Source organism: Hemiscyllium ocellatum, chromosome 24 (genome assembly GCF_020745735.1).
Source record: "Hemiscyllium ocellatum isolate sHemOce1 chromosome 24, sHemOce1.pat.X.cur, whole genome shotgun sequence".
In the NCBI taxonomy this organism is placed as follows: Eukaryota; Metazoa; Chordata; class Chondrichthyes; order Orectolobiformes; family Hemiscylliidae; genus Hemiscyllium; species Hemiscyllium ocellatum.
The window spans coordinates 55,170,377-55,183,817 of NC_083424.1; the positions used below are offsets into that span (position 1 = coordinate 55,170,377).

At 45.7% G+C, this 13,441-nt stretch overlaps 1 protein-coding gene across 3 annotated transcripts in view; it reads left to right on the forward strand.

The window, feature by feature from the left end:
* Positions 1–6,933, forward strand: part of cabin1 (calcineurin binding protein 1) — a 519,061-nt gene extending 512,128 nt beyond the window's left edge. For all 3 annotated transcript variants that reach the window (XM_060843824.1, XM_060843825.1, XM_060843826.1), the window contains one exon: positions 641–6,933. In XM_060843824.1, the coding sequence (XP_060699807.1) occupies positions 641–787 (147 nt within the window). In that variant the 3' untranslated portion in view covers positions 788–6,933. The remainder of the gene's footprint in view (positions 1–640) is intronic.
* The last annotated feature ends 6,508 nt before the right edge of the window (positions 6,934–13,441 follow it).

Below are 13,441 nucleotides of genomic sequence, written 5' to 3' on the forward strand. Positions count from 1 at the left end.
CAGATATAATGGGCCAAATGGCCTCTTTCTGTACTGTATCTTGGGTGATTTCTGTCTTAATCATATTGGGACAGTTAAGTGTTTGCTGTAGTTTAAAGGTAATATGAAGTTGTGGGGTCCAGATGTTGATGGTCATTGACAACCACAGTAGTTATCACTAATTGGGGCTAAAGTGGCATCTTCAAGCGTGTATTATTGAGTTGTGAAGAGAAGTTTTGTTTGTGTTTGTGTGAAAGGTGGTATTTACACAAAAGTCGTGTCTGTAGTACAGTGGGGTGTTGGGGGGTTTTGGCATGATTGACAGCTAACAGTTGACATTAGTTGCATCCCAGTATTGCGATATCTTTAAACATTTGCAATTAATGTAATCAATATTTTAAGATCTCTGTGGTTTATTTGTGGGCATCTGTTGGGTCAAGTATAATGTGTTCCACACAAATTGCCCTCCTATTGGTTAGTGGAGTCAGGCTTCTTGTGACTGCATTAAAACCCTTACCATTCTCTTTACTTTATCAAAGGCGTGCCTTGCAGTCGCAGTGCTGCCCACTGAGACTCTGGTTTTGATATTCTAATTTTGTTTACTCTGTCTTTGTAGTGGCAGCACTCCGAGCTAATGGCTGCGTTTCCTGTTTGCTTTCAGACTGCCATCCTATCTGCACAGTCTGCTGCCAACGTGAAGAAAGAGACTCTCTGCCAGCCAGCCTTGGAAATCCTGGAGACGTCAAGCCAGGAGTCGTCACTGGAGAGTGACACTGATGATGAGGAAGATGATTACATGGACATCTGACACAATGTGAAGTCACAGCAGTAGGCAGCCAACCACTGCACTCCTGCAAAGACACATCGGGAAGACTGCTTTCTCTGAGACCATGGAAGTGCACAGTACTTTATACAGAGCAGCCCAGAATAAGGTGCAGTGATCCCTTACCAGCATTGGCCTTTGTAAATATTGGACACATCCCAGCAGCTGAGGCTGACGAGCTGAGCTGCATCACTGGGCTCCTTGCTTGATTTGTGCTGACCAGGGAGAGATGACTCTGACCTTGTTCGAACACAAGCTGATGATTGATTTTACAGGAGCAGGTTTCATTCGGGACATACCTCACGCAAAGTTGTCGCCAGCTTCGTCGCAGTTCAGTGTCTGGGTGGGAGAGTTCGGTCAGTGAAGGCCCATTGCACTCACTGTGGAGATACCAGCATAATGCTGGGAACATGAACTCAAAGCAGCAAGTGCTGGGAATGAGCAGCAGATTGGTTAACTTCTGAGAGGAGGGTTTTTGAGGGAGAGAGTCTTTGAACACCAGGAAGACTCCAAGACCTGCTAGCTATTTCCAATCCTTTTCCTGGTCCTTCATTGTGTCTATATTTTCACTAATTGTTGTGAAGCCCTCCTTAGATTGAACTCCGGGTTATGATGAGCACAGAAAGGATTGGAACTTGCTTACCTTTACTGTGAACCTTCAGGCTCTGTACAGTCGAGTTAGATTGCTTTCAGAAAAACAGCCAGTTATCCTGCTCTCCTGCAGAGTGGCCGATGTCAGGCACTGCATCAATCTGAATTGGTTTGTAACAGATCTCGCCCTTTCATGCTGAATCTTCACATTTATTTTTCCAGTCATTAGTTTCATTGAGAAATGTTGGTTTCTGTTGCTGGAGGTTGGTTGTGAATGTAGAGAGGGGCCTACTGGTCAGTTCTGCTGTCAATTCCTGGTTTCTCTATCAGAGTAAAAACTTACCAGAACACAGAGCAGGATATTGGAACGTGCTCGGGATTGAGAAGGTTAGATTTCTGAGATGATTATCAGATTTCATAGGAGATGTAGAAACCTCCCCTGGATAAAAACCTCTCGCCATTGGTCCATTCCCAGACATTGACTAGAAGTTTAAGAGCAAAGTTTACACACTAACTTTGTGACCTAGTGACTCCCTGCCACCAGCATTGAGAGCATCAGACAGCCCTTCTGCATGAGCCCTTGCAGGTAGATGAACAGTAGGCTCATAATGATGTCTACATGTAACCAATCACAAGCTTGGTATAGTAATGGTGACCAGCAGTTATCAAGACTGATATGTAACTTTAGTATTCAGGACTGGTAACATTCCTGTGTCAATCAGGAAATTATTACCTGCTAATGATTAATGTGTGCAGCAGTGACAGTAATAATGTCCATTAACATGGAACTGCCCTACCTTCACTCCAGCCTAGCACTCACTCCGAGCTAACTCTCATCTTAGTTTGACTTCCTCCTGCACTCCAAAGCAGACTGATACTTAATGTTCTGGGCATGTGAGAAGGCATTAGTCCATCTGGGACCTTGGGGCAGCGGTAGGACCCACAGCTTATCTCTTCAAGCACCTGAGATTTGAGGCTTGAAGGCTGAATGCGAATGATTGTAGAAGGGGGGGGCGAGATTGAATTCAAATCAGGCATGGGAAGATTAGTGAGAGTGGAAAAGAAGATTCGGCAATAAAACGTGTAAAAATTGAATATTTTCAGAGCTCTTTAAGAAATTGCTACGCACAGAATCGAGACTCTGTCCCCTTTCTGGACTGCAGAAGTGAATTGACATTATCACCTCCTCAAAAACATACTGACCCTGTTAATGAAGAGCCTTTTTTGATATTTGTACATGAACCTAACCATAATGTGCATGCCTAGCCAGTTCGTAATAATGTGTGACTTACCGGCGTGAAGCTAAATCAACAACGCATTCTGGAGATTCACAACTCACATCATATTTCTCGAGACCCTCAACAAATTGGTCAATTTAATAAAAATGTACGTGTTAACACAGTTGCCTTTCCTTTAAAGGCGTGGCCCACAGTTTAATCTATGTTCGTATTTCTGAAGAGAGCTGGAGCTGTGTTGTGTCTAATGAGAAAAGTTACTTTGAACATATCCCTGGATCTGTAAATGACACGTGGGATTATAGTATGGGTTTAAGAGCACAGGGCTGAATATATTTTCCCCTTAGTCCTGAACATGCTCAGTGACAGTGTGTCCAACCTCTCACATTGAACAGCAGCCATTAGTTATCAAGTGATGAGAGCTTGATTCAAAGTTGTTTATTATTTGTGCACCAGGATCTGAGATTCTTGTAGAGTCAAAAGAATTCTGCCAAATGTGCTCCCCCAGAATCTATTGTCTCACCCGTTTATAATGATTAAACTGACTTTGCGATCAAAACCATTTCATTTTCCCGTCCTTTTCTATTGTGAATCAACTACAGCATTTGTGGTGTGAATGTCTTCCTAAAATTCCGCTCAGTGATCCTGCTCCCACCCAGACCCCTCGGAAGATGGAAAGGATTGGTTGGCAGCTCTAATAATCAGAATCCAGGCAGTGTGTTGGTGCACTGAGCTAGTCACAGTCTGAGTCTGGGAGCTCTCAGGCAGCTACAGAGCATTTCTGGTTGGGAGATGGAAGACCGTGTTTGTCTACAGCACAAAAGACTGCATCTGTTTAGCACCTAACAGGTTACACATGAAGCAATCAGTAAACATGGTCTCTCACTGAACCAAATAGGAATTGTTACCAAAGAGCAAGATTTTGAGAAGCCTGAAGAAGATAGAGAGAAGCCCTATGAGGAATCTCCCAAGTTTAAGATTTAGACAGCTACAGCACGGAAGCCAGTGTTGGAGCAACGAAAATCAGGGTTTTTCAAACGCTGGACTTGACACACTACAGAGAGCTCAGCAGTGATAGAATGGCTAATAAAAACCTGAGACATCTGAGATTGACAGCATGGTGACAGAGCAATAGGCCGCTGCTTCGGAAGACCCTAGTTTGAGCCAGCAATCTTGGTGGCAGAGGCTGCACTCATTCCACCAAACAAGCTGATAAAAACAGCTCCTGTCAAGTGCTGTTGAAATGCCATTGCCTTGAACAACATCAAAGCCTAGAGACACACACACACACACACACACACTTCACAGCTTCAGTTATGAGGGGCCCTGTCTGTGCACATACTGAGGAATTGCTTGTTGCTGTACCCATTATTCAGTGCAGAAACTCAGCCAGGCCTGTGTGAGCCTCCCATGTGGAGAGACATCAAGTGATAGCAAGTTCAGACAGTGCAGTACTTGTGTAGGGTGGATCTCAGGCTGTGGGAGCAGCTTGACCTCCATAAGTTGCAATGGGCTGAAAGGCCTCTCTGCTTTTATGTCTCTATTTATGACCAGTTTCTCTTATTGCACCACCTCAGAATGCAAGGTGATCTCAGGAAGCAAGGTAATAATGGAGTTGAATCCTTCACTAGTTCAATAGTTTGATTGCTAGGGTGATGGGGCCTGTTCTGAGGAGAGACTGAACACTCTGTCTCAATAAGTTGAAATGTTTGGAAATCTTAGAGGTAGGTGCTGGGAATCAGGTTAATGAGAAATTGGCAGAATCGCACATTTATGAATATACAAAGTAGGAGCAACATGTAATCCTTTGACCCTCCTCTGCCATTCAGTAAGGTCATGTGTAATCAGCTTGTGACCACAACTCCACATTCTCACCTTTCATCTTGAGCCTCTTGTTAGTCCTGAGTCTGTCTATCGCTGCCTTAAATATATTGAATAATATTGCCTGGATCATGCTCTGAGGAAGAGAGCTGTGAAAAAAATTCTCATCATCCCTGTCTTAAATTGACAATCTATTTTTATTTTTAAAACTGTGTCCTGTAGTTCTAGACTTTCCAACAAAGGGAAGCATCTTTTAATTATCCACCATTTCAAAGGCCCACAGGATTTTGTATGCTTCATTCTTGCAATAGATACGAGTGCAACCTTCAAGGAGACCCAGACTGTACACAGTACTCCATATGTGGTCTCACCAACGTTCTGTACGGCTGTCGCAAAACATCCCTACTTATGTCGGAGCAAATTATTGCAAATGCTGGAATCTGTACTGAAAACAAACACTGCTGGAAATCAGACAGCATCCGTGGAGAGGGAGCAAGGTGTCTTGAGTCTGGGTGACTCCCTGCTTATATATCCCAGCCACCTTTCCAAGAAATAGGGCCATTCCGCTTGCCTGGCCGATCACTTGCAGCCCTTAGTGTTCAGTGGATCAGGACACCTGATCCCTCCATACTTCCAGGCTCTGCAGTCACCCTCTGTTTCACTGATACGCTGTTTTACTGTTCTTCCTGCTTAAAAGGATGGGTGTTTTGATTTGTTTGTAGGTGGTCACCCGTGATCTTTATTAAGCTGCAGTGCCTAAGGGACAGTACTGCCTTCATTGTTCCTATTTCTGTTTGTGTTATCTGATTAGCTGCAGCATATCCCATTACTTCAGCCTCATCGTCACCACATGCCCTCCTGTTTTGATTGATTTCCCCCTGCTCTTCTTGTGTGTGAGTCACTCACAGGACCTGGTGAGATTTTCCCGCTCAGCTGCTGTTGTCTCCAACCTTATCTGCGCTCTCCCGTGTTGGCAGGTGCCCTGCTCTGAAGGCGAGAACTGTTGGAGGTTTAGTTTCTTGAACAGCAGACTGTAGTTGCAAGGGCCAGGCCTAGCTAGCCCTCACCTTTCTTGTAATTTTTCCTAGTTTCTCATTGATGGGGTGGCACGGTGGCTCAGTGGTTAGCACTCCTGCCTCAAGCACTAGGGACCTGGGTTCAATGCCAGCCTCGGGCAACTATCCATGTGGTGTTTGCACATTCTCCCTGTGTCTGCAGGGGTTTCGTCTGGATGCTCCAGTTTCATCCCACAATCACAGAGGTGTAAGTTAGGTGGATTGGCCATAGGAAATTGCCTGTAGTGTCCAGGGATATGTAGGCTAGGTGGGTTAGCCAAGGGAAATGCAGGATTATGGAAATAGGGTAGGCTGTTGGGTCGGGGAGTGATGCGCATTGGAGGGTCGTAATGGACTCAATGGGCTGAATGACATGTTCCACACTGTAGGGATTCTGATTCTATAATACCAGTAAGAACAGAAAAGATCCAAATTTCATTCAGGGACAAAGAGGGCAACATTAGCCTCATGAGAGACTCCATGTCAGTACTCAAGCATGTTTACTCAGGAGTAAGCACATTGCTGTGGGACTGGAGTCAGGTGTTGGGTCAGTGGGTGCAGTGAACTAGATGATTTTTAATGCCAGTATTGGTTTTGAGTTACAGAACTAAATTGTGATTCTCTCAGTTTGCTGCAGTGGGGTTTGAACATGCTGCCAGAGCATTGGCCTGAGTCTCAGTGACATTACCACCACCTCCCTCTCAATGTTCTGGTGCAAATTGCTCCTTCCAGCTGAACCAACTCATCATCCATGTTCTCATTGCTGTTTGTAGGGGCTTGCTCTGTACAAGGTGACTACTGCAGTTCCCTACATTAGATGAGACTACATTTCACAAAAATTTAACTGATTCAAGTGCATTGGGGTGTTCTGAGGTCATGAAAGGTGCTATGTAAATGCAAGTTTGTTCCTTTCCTTTGTTGGTACAATTAGGGTACGAGAGAGGAGGGTTTAGCTGTTGGATAGCTTGCAAAATAATCAGAAATTTTGGAGCCGTTTGGTACAAGGTCTGAAGAGAAGTGTTTGTAACGTGAATATCTTGGAGATATGTAAAATATCCGCTCGTGATTCCAAGCTACTGGATCCAGTTAGGATGGAATGTCTTTTTATATTGTATTTTTTCTAAGGGCTTCTGCATATCGAGTGATCACTTGTACATTTTTACAAGAAGTGTTCTTAAAACCATGTTATCGCTTAGCTGCAAAAAAAAACACCCATTGAAGTGTTGGGCCTTTACTATTGAATGTTCTGTCACAGGAATGATCTCTGCTTTTCTTTTATATGCAATGTTTTAACCGTAAAGCTACTCAGATTTAAACCCTTGTACATAAAAAAGAACATTTTGTTTTGGAAAAGCAGGAAATCTGTTACAGTATTCGCATGTGAAATAATACCAGCTGAAGGCAGCTAGTAATAAAACCCAACCGTTCTAACCCCCCCTTGCAGTCAGTCTGGCCGGAGCAAGGGCCAGCTGCAGACTCTGTGTCCTTTTTTTTGCTTCGTGTTCACTGATGCATTTCAGTTAAAAAGTATGGCCCCAGGAAAGCACAGCCGATCCAAGGGGCAGAGAATTGATGTTTCAAGCTTAGCTCTTCAGCAGCAATGTGCACCTTAGCCAAGTGCTTCAATTCCTACCCCAGCTATAACTGAGATGTGCTGCCCTGCTCTCAAACCCAGCCTTGAAGGCAAGAAAGCGAGGGCAAAACTTCTTGTCCTCTCGGTCTGGCCCAGCCCCATGCCCTTGCCATTCTGATACTAGAACACACTCTGCCCATTCGCTGATATGATGACCCACAGCTCCGAAGCATGTCTATAGAATCCCAACACTGCAGAAAGAGGCTGTCCACCCATCACTGGCCCTCTGAAAGGCATCATCCCCCACCCCTCTCCCTGTAACCCAGCATTCCCACAGCTCATCCACCTATAATTTAGCATGGCCAATCCACCTTGACCTGTGCACGTTTGGACTGTGGGAGGAAACTGGGGCACTTGGAGGAAACCCACGCAGACATGGGGAGTGTACAAGTACACTCCCCCTGAGGATGGAATTGAACCTGGGTCCTTGGTGCTGTGAGCCAGTGCTATGAACCTATATCTAGTCTCCAAGGTGTGGTCCCTGAATGTTTGGGGTTTTTATATTTAACATTGCAAGAGTTACACTGAGGCACTGCAGCCTGCCTTCAGGATGTTTATCTTGATGTTTATAATGCCTCCTCCTCACCATTGGAGACACGACTCGAACTCTCTCTCCCCAAGCTATAGTGTGAATGGAATTCCCCCTCACCCTCCCTCCATAAGCAAGGGGCCTCCCCAGTAAATCACATCTTCACGCTGGAGGCTGTCCCTTGACCGTTTAGGAAAGGCTCGTTGTCTAGACATTGCTTCGAGCGCTCTCTTCACTGGTCTCGTCACACTCCCCAACCATTTGGTAACTGAGGCAAAGCACTCAGCCCAGCGGCGGCTCAGAGCGGAGGACAGCTTTTTAGATTAGATTAGACTTACAGTGTGGAAACAGGCCCTTCGGCCCAACAAGTCCACACTGACCCGCCGAAGCCCAACCCACCCATACCCCTACATTAACCCCTTACCTAATACTACGGGCAATTTAGCATGGCCAATTCACCTGACCCGCACATCTTTGGACTGTGGGAGGAAACCGGAGGAAACCCATGCAGACACGGGGAGAACGTGCAAACTCCACACAGCCGCCTGAGTCGGGAATTGAACCCGGGTCTCAGGCGCTGTGAGGCAGCAGTGCTAACTACTGTGCCACCGTGCCACCCACAAGTGTGGTCAATTCTCTTCCTGTGAGGAATTGTAGCATTTAAAAAGCATCTGGGTGGAGATATGACTAGGAAGGGTTTAACAGGATATGGGCCAAATGCTGGCAAATGGGACTAGATTAGGTTGGGATATCTGGTCAGCATAGACGAGTTGAACCGAAGGGAATGTTTCTGTGCTGTATAACTCGATGATTCTAAAACTGAAAATACTGCAGATCAGAGATTCATGGAGAGAGCAAGCTAACGTTTTGAGTCCAGGTAACTTCTTCAGAGCTAGTGTGGAGGGGCCAGTATTGAGTTGGGGGGTAGAAACACGGGGTGGTGTGCTGGGGGAGAAAGGGTGTTGATAGTTCAGAATAAATGACGGGAATGTGAGAATAACAGAACAATGGTGTGTGTAGCTGCCAAATTGGAAAGCTTAGGGTGGGGGGAGGAGAGAGAGGTCATGGTGACAGAGGTTGCAACAAGTAAAGCTAAAAGAAAGGGAGGGAATGGGGGTGAGTTTCCAGTCTCAAGCTGTTGAATTCAATATTAAGGCCAGAAACAGCAGTTGCTGGAAGAGCTCAGCAAGTCCGGCAGCACCTGTGAAGGCAACTCAGAGTTAACGTTTCTGGTCCGGTGCCCCTTCCTCCGAACTGTTCCAGGACTGAGCAGGCAGGGGCTGAGCTGAGCTTGGCGATTTCAAGAGACAGGTACTGCAAAACATACAAGGACTAAAGGCTGAGATTGTGGTCAGGAGACAGGTAAGAGCGTCAGGGGTTGGAGGGGGAGATACCTCCCTCAATCCTCTCCGTGTTAGAGCTGATGAAATGTGAGCTCACATTGGATAGAGTGGGTCATGGGGGAACAGACTGAGGAAATGGTACACCAGCGATCAAACAAACAGCACATTGCATGTTGGAAGTCCTCAAAGCAGGGAAATCTCCCAAAGCAATCTCTGTTACTGAGGAAAATGAGGGAAATTATTGGGAAGACTTTGACAACATCTTGTCATTACTCCTGAACAATGGGATGTACTGCAAATGCTGCACCTCAAGGAAAGTCAGGAATATACAACTCAGGCAGCTAAACCTTGAGATATTAATTTGAGACTAAATGAATTGTTAGTTGAGGAAAGGGTACATGAATAAAACTTACCAACAATTGAGGCAAATCAATTGAATTCTTTCATGAAATAACAAATCAAGTTCTGCAGTTCATGGATTTGGAAAAGTCATTCAAAACAGTGCCACATTAAACATTGATGCAGACATGCACAAAGACTACAGACCCTGACAACATGCCAGTAATAGTACTGAAGACTTGTTCTCCACAATTTGCCACTCCCCTCGCCAAGCTTTTCTAGTCCAATTGCAATGCTGACATCTACGTGACAATGTGTGAATTTTATGTACAGGTATGTCCTGTACATATAGGTCAGGGCAAATCCAGCCCAGTCAATTACTGCCCCATCAGTCTAATGTCGATCCTCAGTGAAGTGATGGAAGGGCTCACCAACAGGGCTATCAAGCAGCAATAACCTGATCAGTGACACCCAGTTTGGGTTCCCCCAGGGTCACTCAGCTCCTGACCTCATTACAGCCTTGGATCAAACATGGACAAAAGACAGAATTCCAGATGGGAGGGGAGAGTGACAGGCTCTTGACATCAAGGCTGTTTTCGACCGAGTGTGGTATCGAGGAGCCCTCACAAAATGGGCGACACAGTGGCACAGTGGTTAGCACTGCTGCCTCACAGAGCCAGAGATCCGGGTTCAATTCCCGCCTCATACGTCTGTTTGCACATTCTCCCCGTGTTTGCACATTCTCCCCGTGTCTACGCGGGTTTTCTCCGGGTGCTCCGGTTTCCTATGGTGAATTGCCCATAGTGTTAGGTGAAAGATTAAGTATTGGGGAATGGGTCTGAGTGAGTTGTGCTTTGGCGGGTCGGTGTGGGCTTGTTGGGCCGAAGGGCCTGTTTCCACACTGTAAGTAATCTAATCTAAAACTGGAATCAATGGGTATCAGGGGCCAACTCTCCACTTGTTGGAGTGATACCTGGCACATATGAAGATAATTGTGGTTGTTGGAGGTCAGTTATTTCAGCTCCAGGACATCTCTGCAGAAGTTCCTCAGGGTAGTGTCTAGGCCCATCTCCAGCTGCTTTATCAAAGACCTTCCTTCTGTCATAAAGTCAGAAATGTTGATGTTTGCCGATGATTATACAATGTGCAGCACATTTCGGGACACCTCAGATACTGAAGCAGTCGATGTTCAAATGCAGCAAGACCTGGAGAATACCCAGACTTGGACTGACAAGTACCAAGTAATATTCATGCCACATAAATGCCAGACAATGACTATCACCAACAAGACAGAATCTAACTATCGCCCCCTTGACATTCAAGGGTGTTACCATCACTGAATCCCCCATTATCAACATCTTGAGGTTACAATTGACCAGAAACTGAACTGGACTAGCCACATAAACACAGTGGGTACAAGAGCAAATCAGAGACTAGGAATACTGCAGCGTGTAACTCACCTCCTGTCCACCATCTACAAGGCCCAAGTCAAGAGCGTAACAGAATACTCCCCACATACCTGGATGGGTGCAGCTTCAACAACACTAAAGAAGCTCGACACCATCCAGGACAAAGCAGCCATATTAGCACCACATGGACGTGCATCCACTCTGCCCACCACCGATGCTCAGTAGCAGCAGTGTGTACTGTCTACAAGATGCACTGAAGCAATTCACCAATGATTCTCAGACAGCACCTTTTAAACCCATGACCATTCCGTCTAGAAGGACAAGGGCAGCAGATGTATGGGAACACCACCACCCTCAAGTTCCCCTCAAAGCCACTCACCATCCTGACTTGCAAATATATTTCTGTTCCTTCACTGTTGCCGGGTCAACATCCAGGGCAGGAAGGTGAATGTGAGGAATCTCAGATCACCCGTGATCCTATTCATAGTAGAGCAGGCTACAGGGACAAAGTCTTCCTATTTCTTATGGTCTTAATACAACGATACATGTATACATCCGTACAGATATATGCATTCACACACTCACAGAAACCTGCAGATGCACATATGGACACACAACATAGGGCAGAAATGCAATGTTTATGTAGAAAGCAAGAGGTAGTGAAATGACTGAAGTGATATCAATGTAAATCAATACATAACAAATCAACCTGAAACCATTCAGATACAGAGGGGATCTGAGGAGCTGTGGTAATGTTGGATGAGAGTAATATGGAAAATGGGAAGTTTCAGGAAACATGTAATGACACAGTCAGTCCACCAGATAGAGCCATAGAGTTGTGAACTATGAACACAGACCAATCTGACTGGTCCATGCCAACCAGATATCCCCAACCAATCTAGTCCCACCTGCCGGCACCCGGCCCATATCCCTCCAAACCCTTCCTATTCATACACCCATCCAAATGCCTTTTAAATGTTGCAATTGTACCAGCCTCCACCACATTCTCTGGCAGCTCATTCCATACACATACCACCCTCTGTGTGAAAATTTGGCCTTTAGGTCCCTTTTATATCTTTCCCCTCTCACCCTAAACCTATGCCCTCTAGTTCTGGACTCTCCAACCCTTATGAAAAAGAACTTGTTTATTCACCCTATCCATGCCCTTCATGATTTTTAGGAAAACAAATCTTAGCAGGACTTATACACTTAATGGTAAGATCCTAAGGAGTGTTGCTGAACAAAGAGACCTTAGAGTGCAGGTTCATAGCTCCTTGAAAGTGGAGTCGCAGGTAGATAGGATAGTGAAGGCGGCGTTTGGTATGCTTTCCTTTATTGGTCAGAGTATTGAGTACAGGAGTTGGGAGGTCATGCTGCGGCTGTACAGGACATTGGTTAGGCCACTGTTGGAATACTGCCTTCTCCAATCTAACCATCATCCCCTGACATTCACTGGTGTTACCATTGCTGAATCCCCCACCATCAACATCCTGGGGGTTACCATTGACCAGAAACTCAACTGGACTTAACCATATAAACACAGTGGCTATATTTTGCAAAACAGGAACGAGTGTGCTAATCGTGGTCAGTAAATCCATGGTTCAGGCGCACACGCGGAGATTCTGACAGAGAGGAAAGGCTGCTCTGTCTAAAAAGCAAGAACGACCACAAGTGCAATGTTTCACCGTAGCTGCAGTTTCAGCATTGTCCAGTAGGTGCAGCTGCTGAGCAGTGTTCCTGGTCCTGTCAATTCCATTCAGCTTTTGAAATTTTGAAAACATTTGTTTTAACTTTATCTTCTAACTTTGCCTCAACTTTCCTCAGAGCAGCCTAACTTGGGTCATCGTGTGCAGTGGATCACCCTGCCTCAGTTTCCAACAAATCTGTCAGAAACCTTTCGAGGTGAGACCCAATCTCAGATCTCCAACTGAAATAAATAAATCCTTTAAATGTTACAGAATCATCTCGAGCTTCTGTGGAGACAATTTAAACAGGTTCATCTTCTCCATCAAGCTAACAATCTCAACATCGACCATTGCTCCTCACTGTTGTGTGAATGACCTGGCAAACCGACAAATCCAAAACAACATCCCAGTTACTGGAAAATTGAGTCAGGAAACAGGAAGTGACTGAGGGATCAGGGATTCAGGAGGTTTGTTTTGTTCGCGTGTGGAGTGTGGGTGATGCTGACAGGACCTGCTCTGATAGCTCGTCCCCATTGCCGCCTGGGAAGGTAGGGGTGAGTTGCCTTCTGGAGCCACTACAGTCCACTTGCTGTGGGTTGACCCACAATGCCCTTAGGGAGGGGATTCCAGAATCCTGACCTACACTACACTATCAGTGTCAGTGTGACAGAGTGTCAGGGTGACAGTATCAGTGGCAGTGTTATGTAGTGTCAGTGTGACAGAGTGTCAGGGTGTCAGTGTTGTGTAGTGTCATTGTGACAGGGTGTCAGTGTTACAGGATGTCAGTGTCAGTGTTACAGGATGTCAGTGTGACAGGGTGTCAGTATGACAGTGTGACAGGGTGTCAGTGTGACAGATTATCAGTGTGACAAGGTGTCAGTGTGACAGGGTGTCAGTGTTACAGAATGTCAATGTTACAGTGTGTCAGCATGACAAAGTGTCAGTGTTGTGTAGTGTCAGTGTGACTGGGTGTCAGTGTGAGAGCGTGTCAGTGTGTCA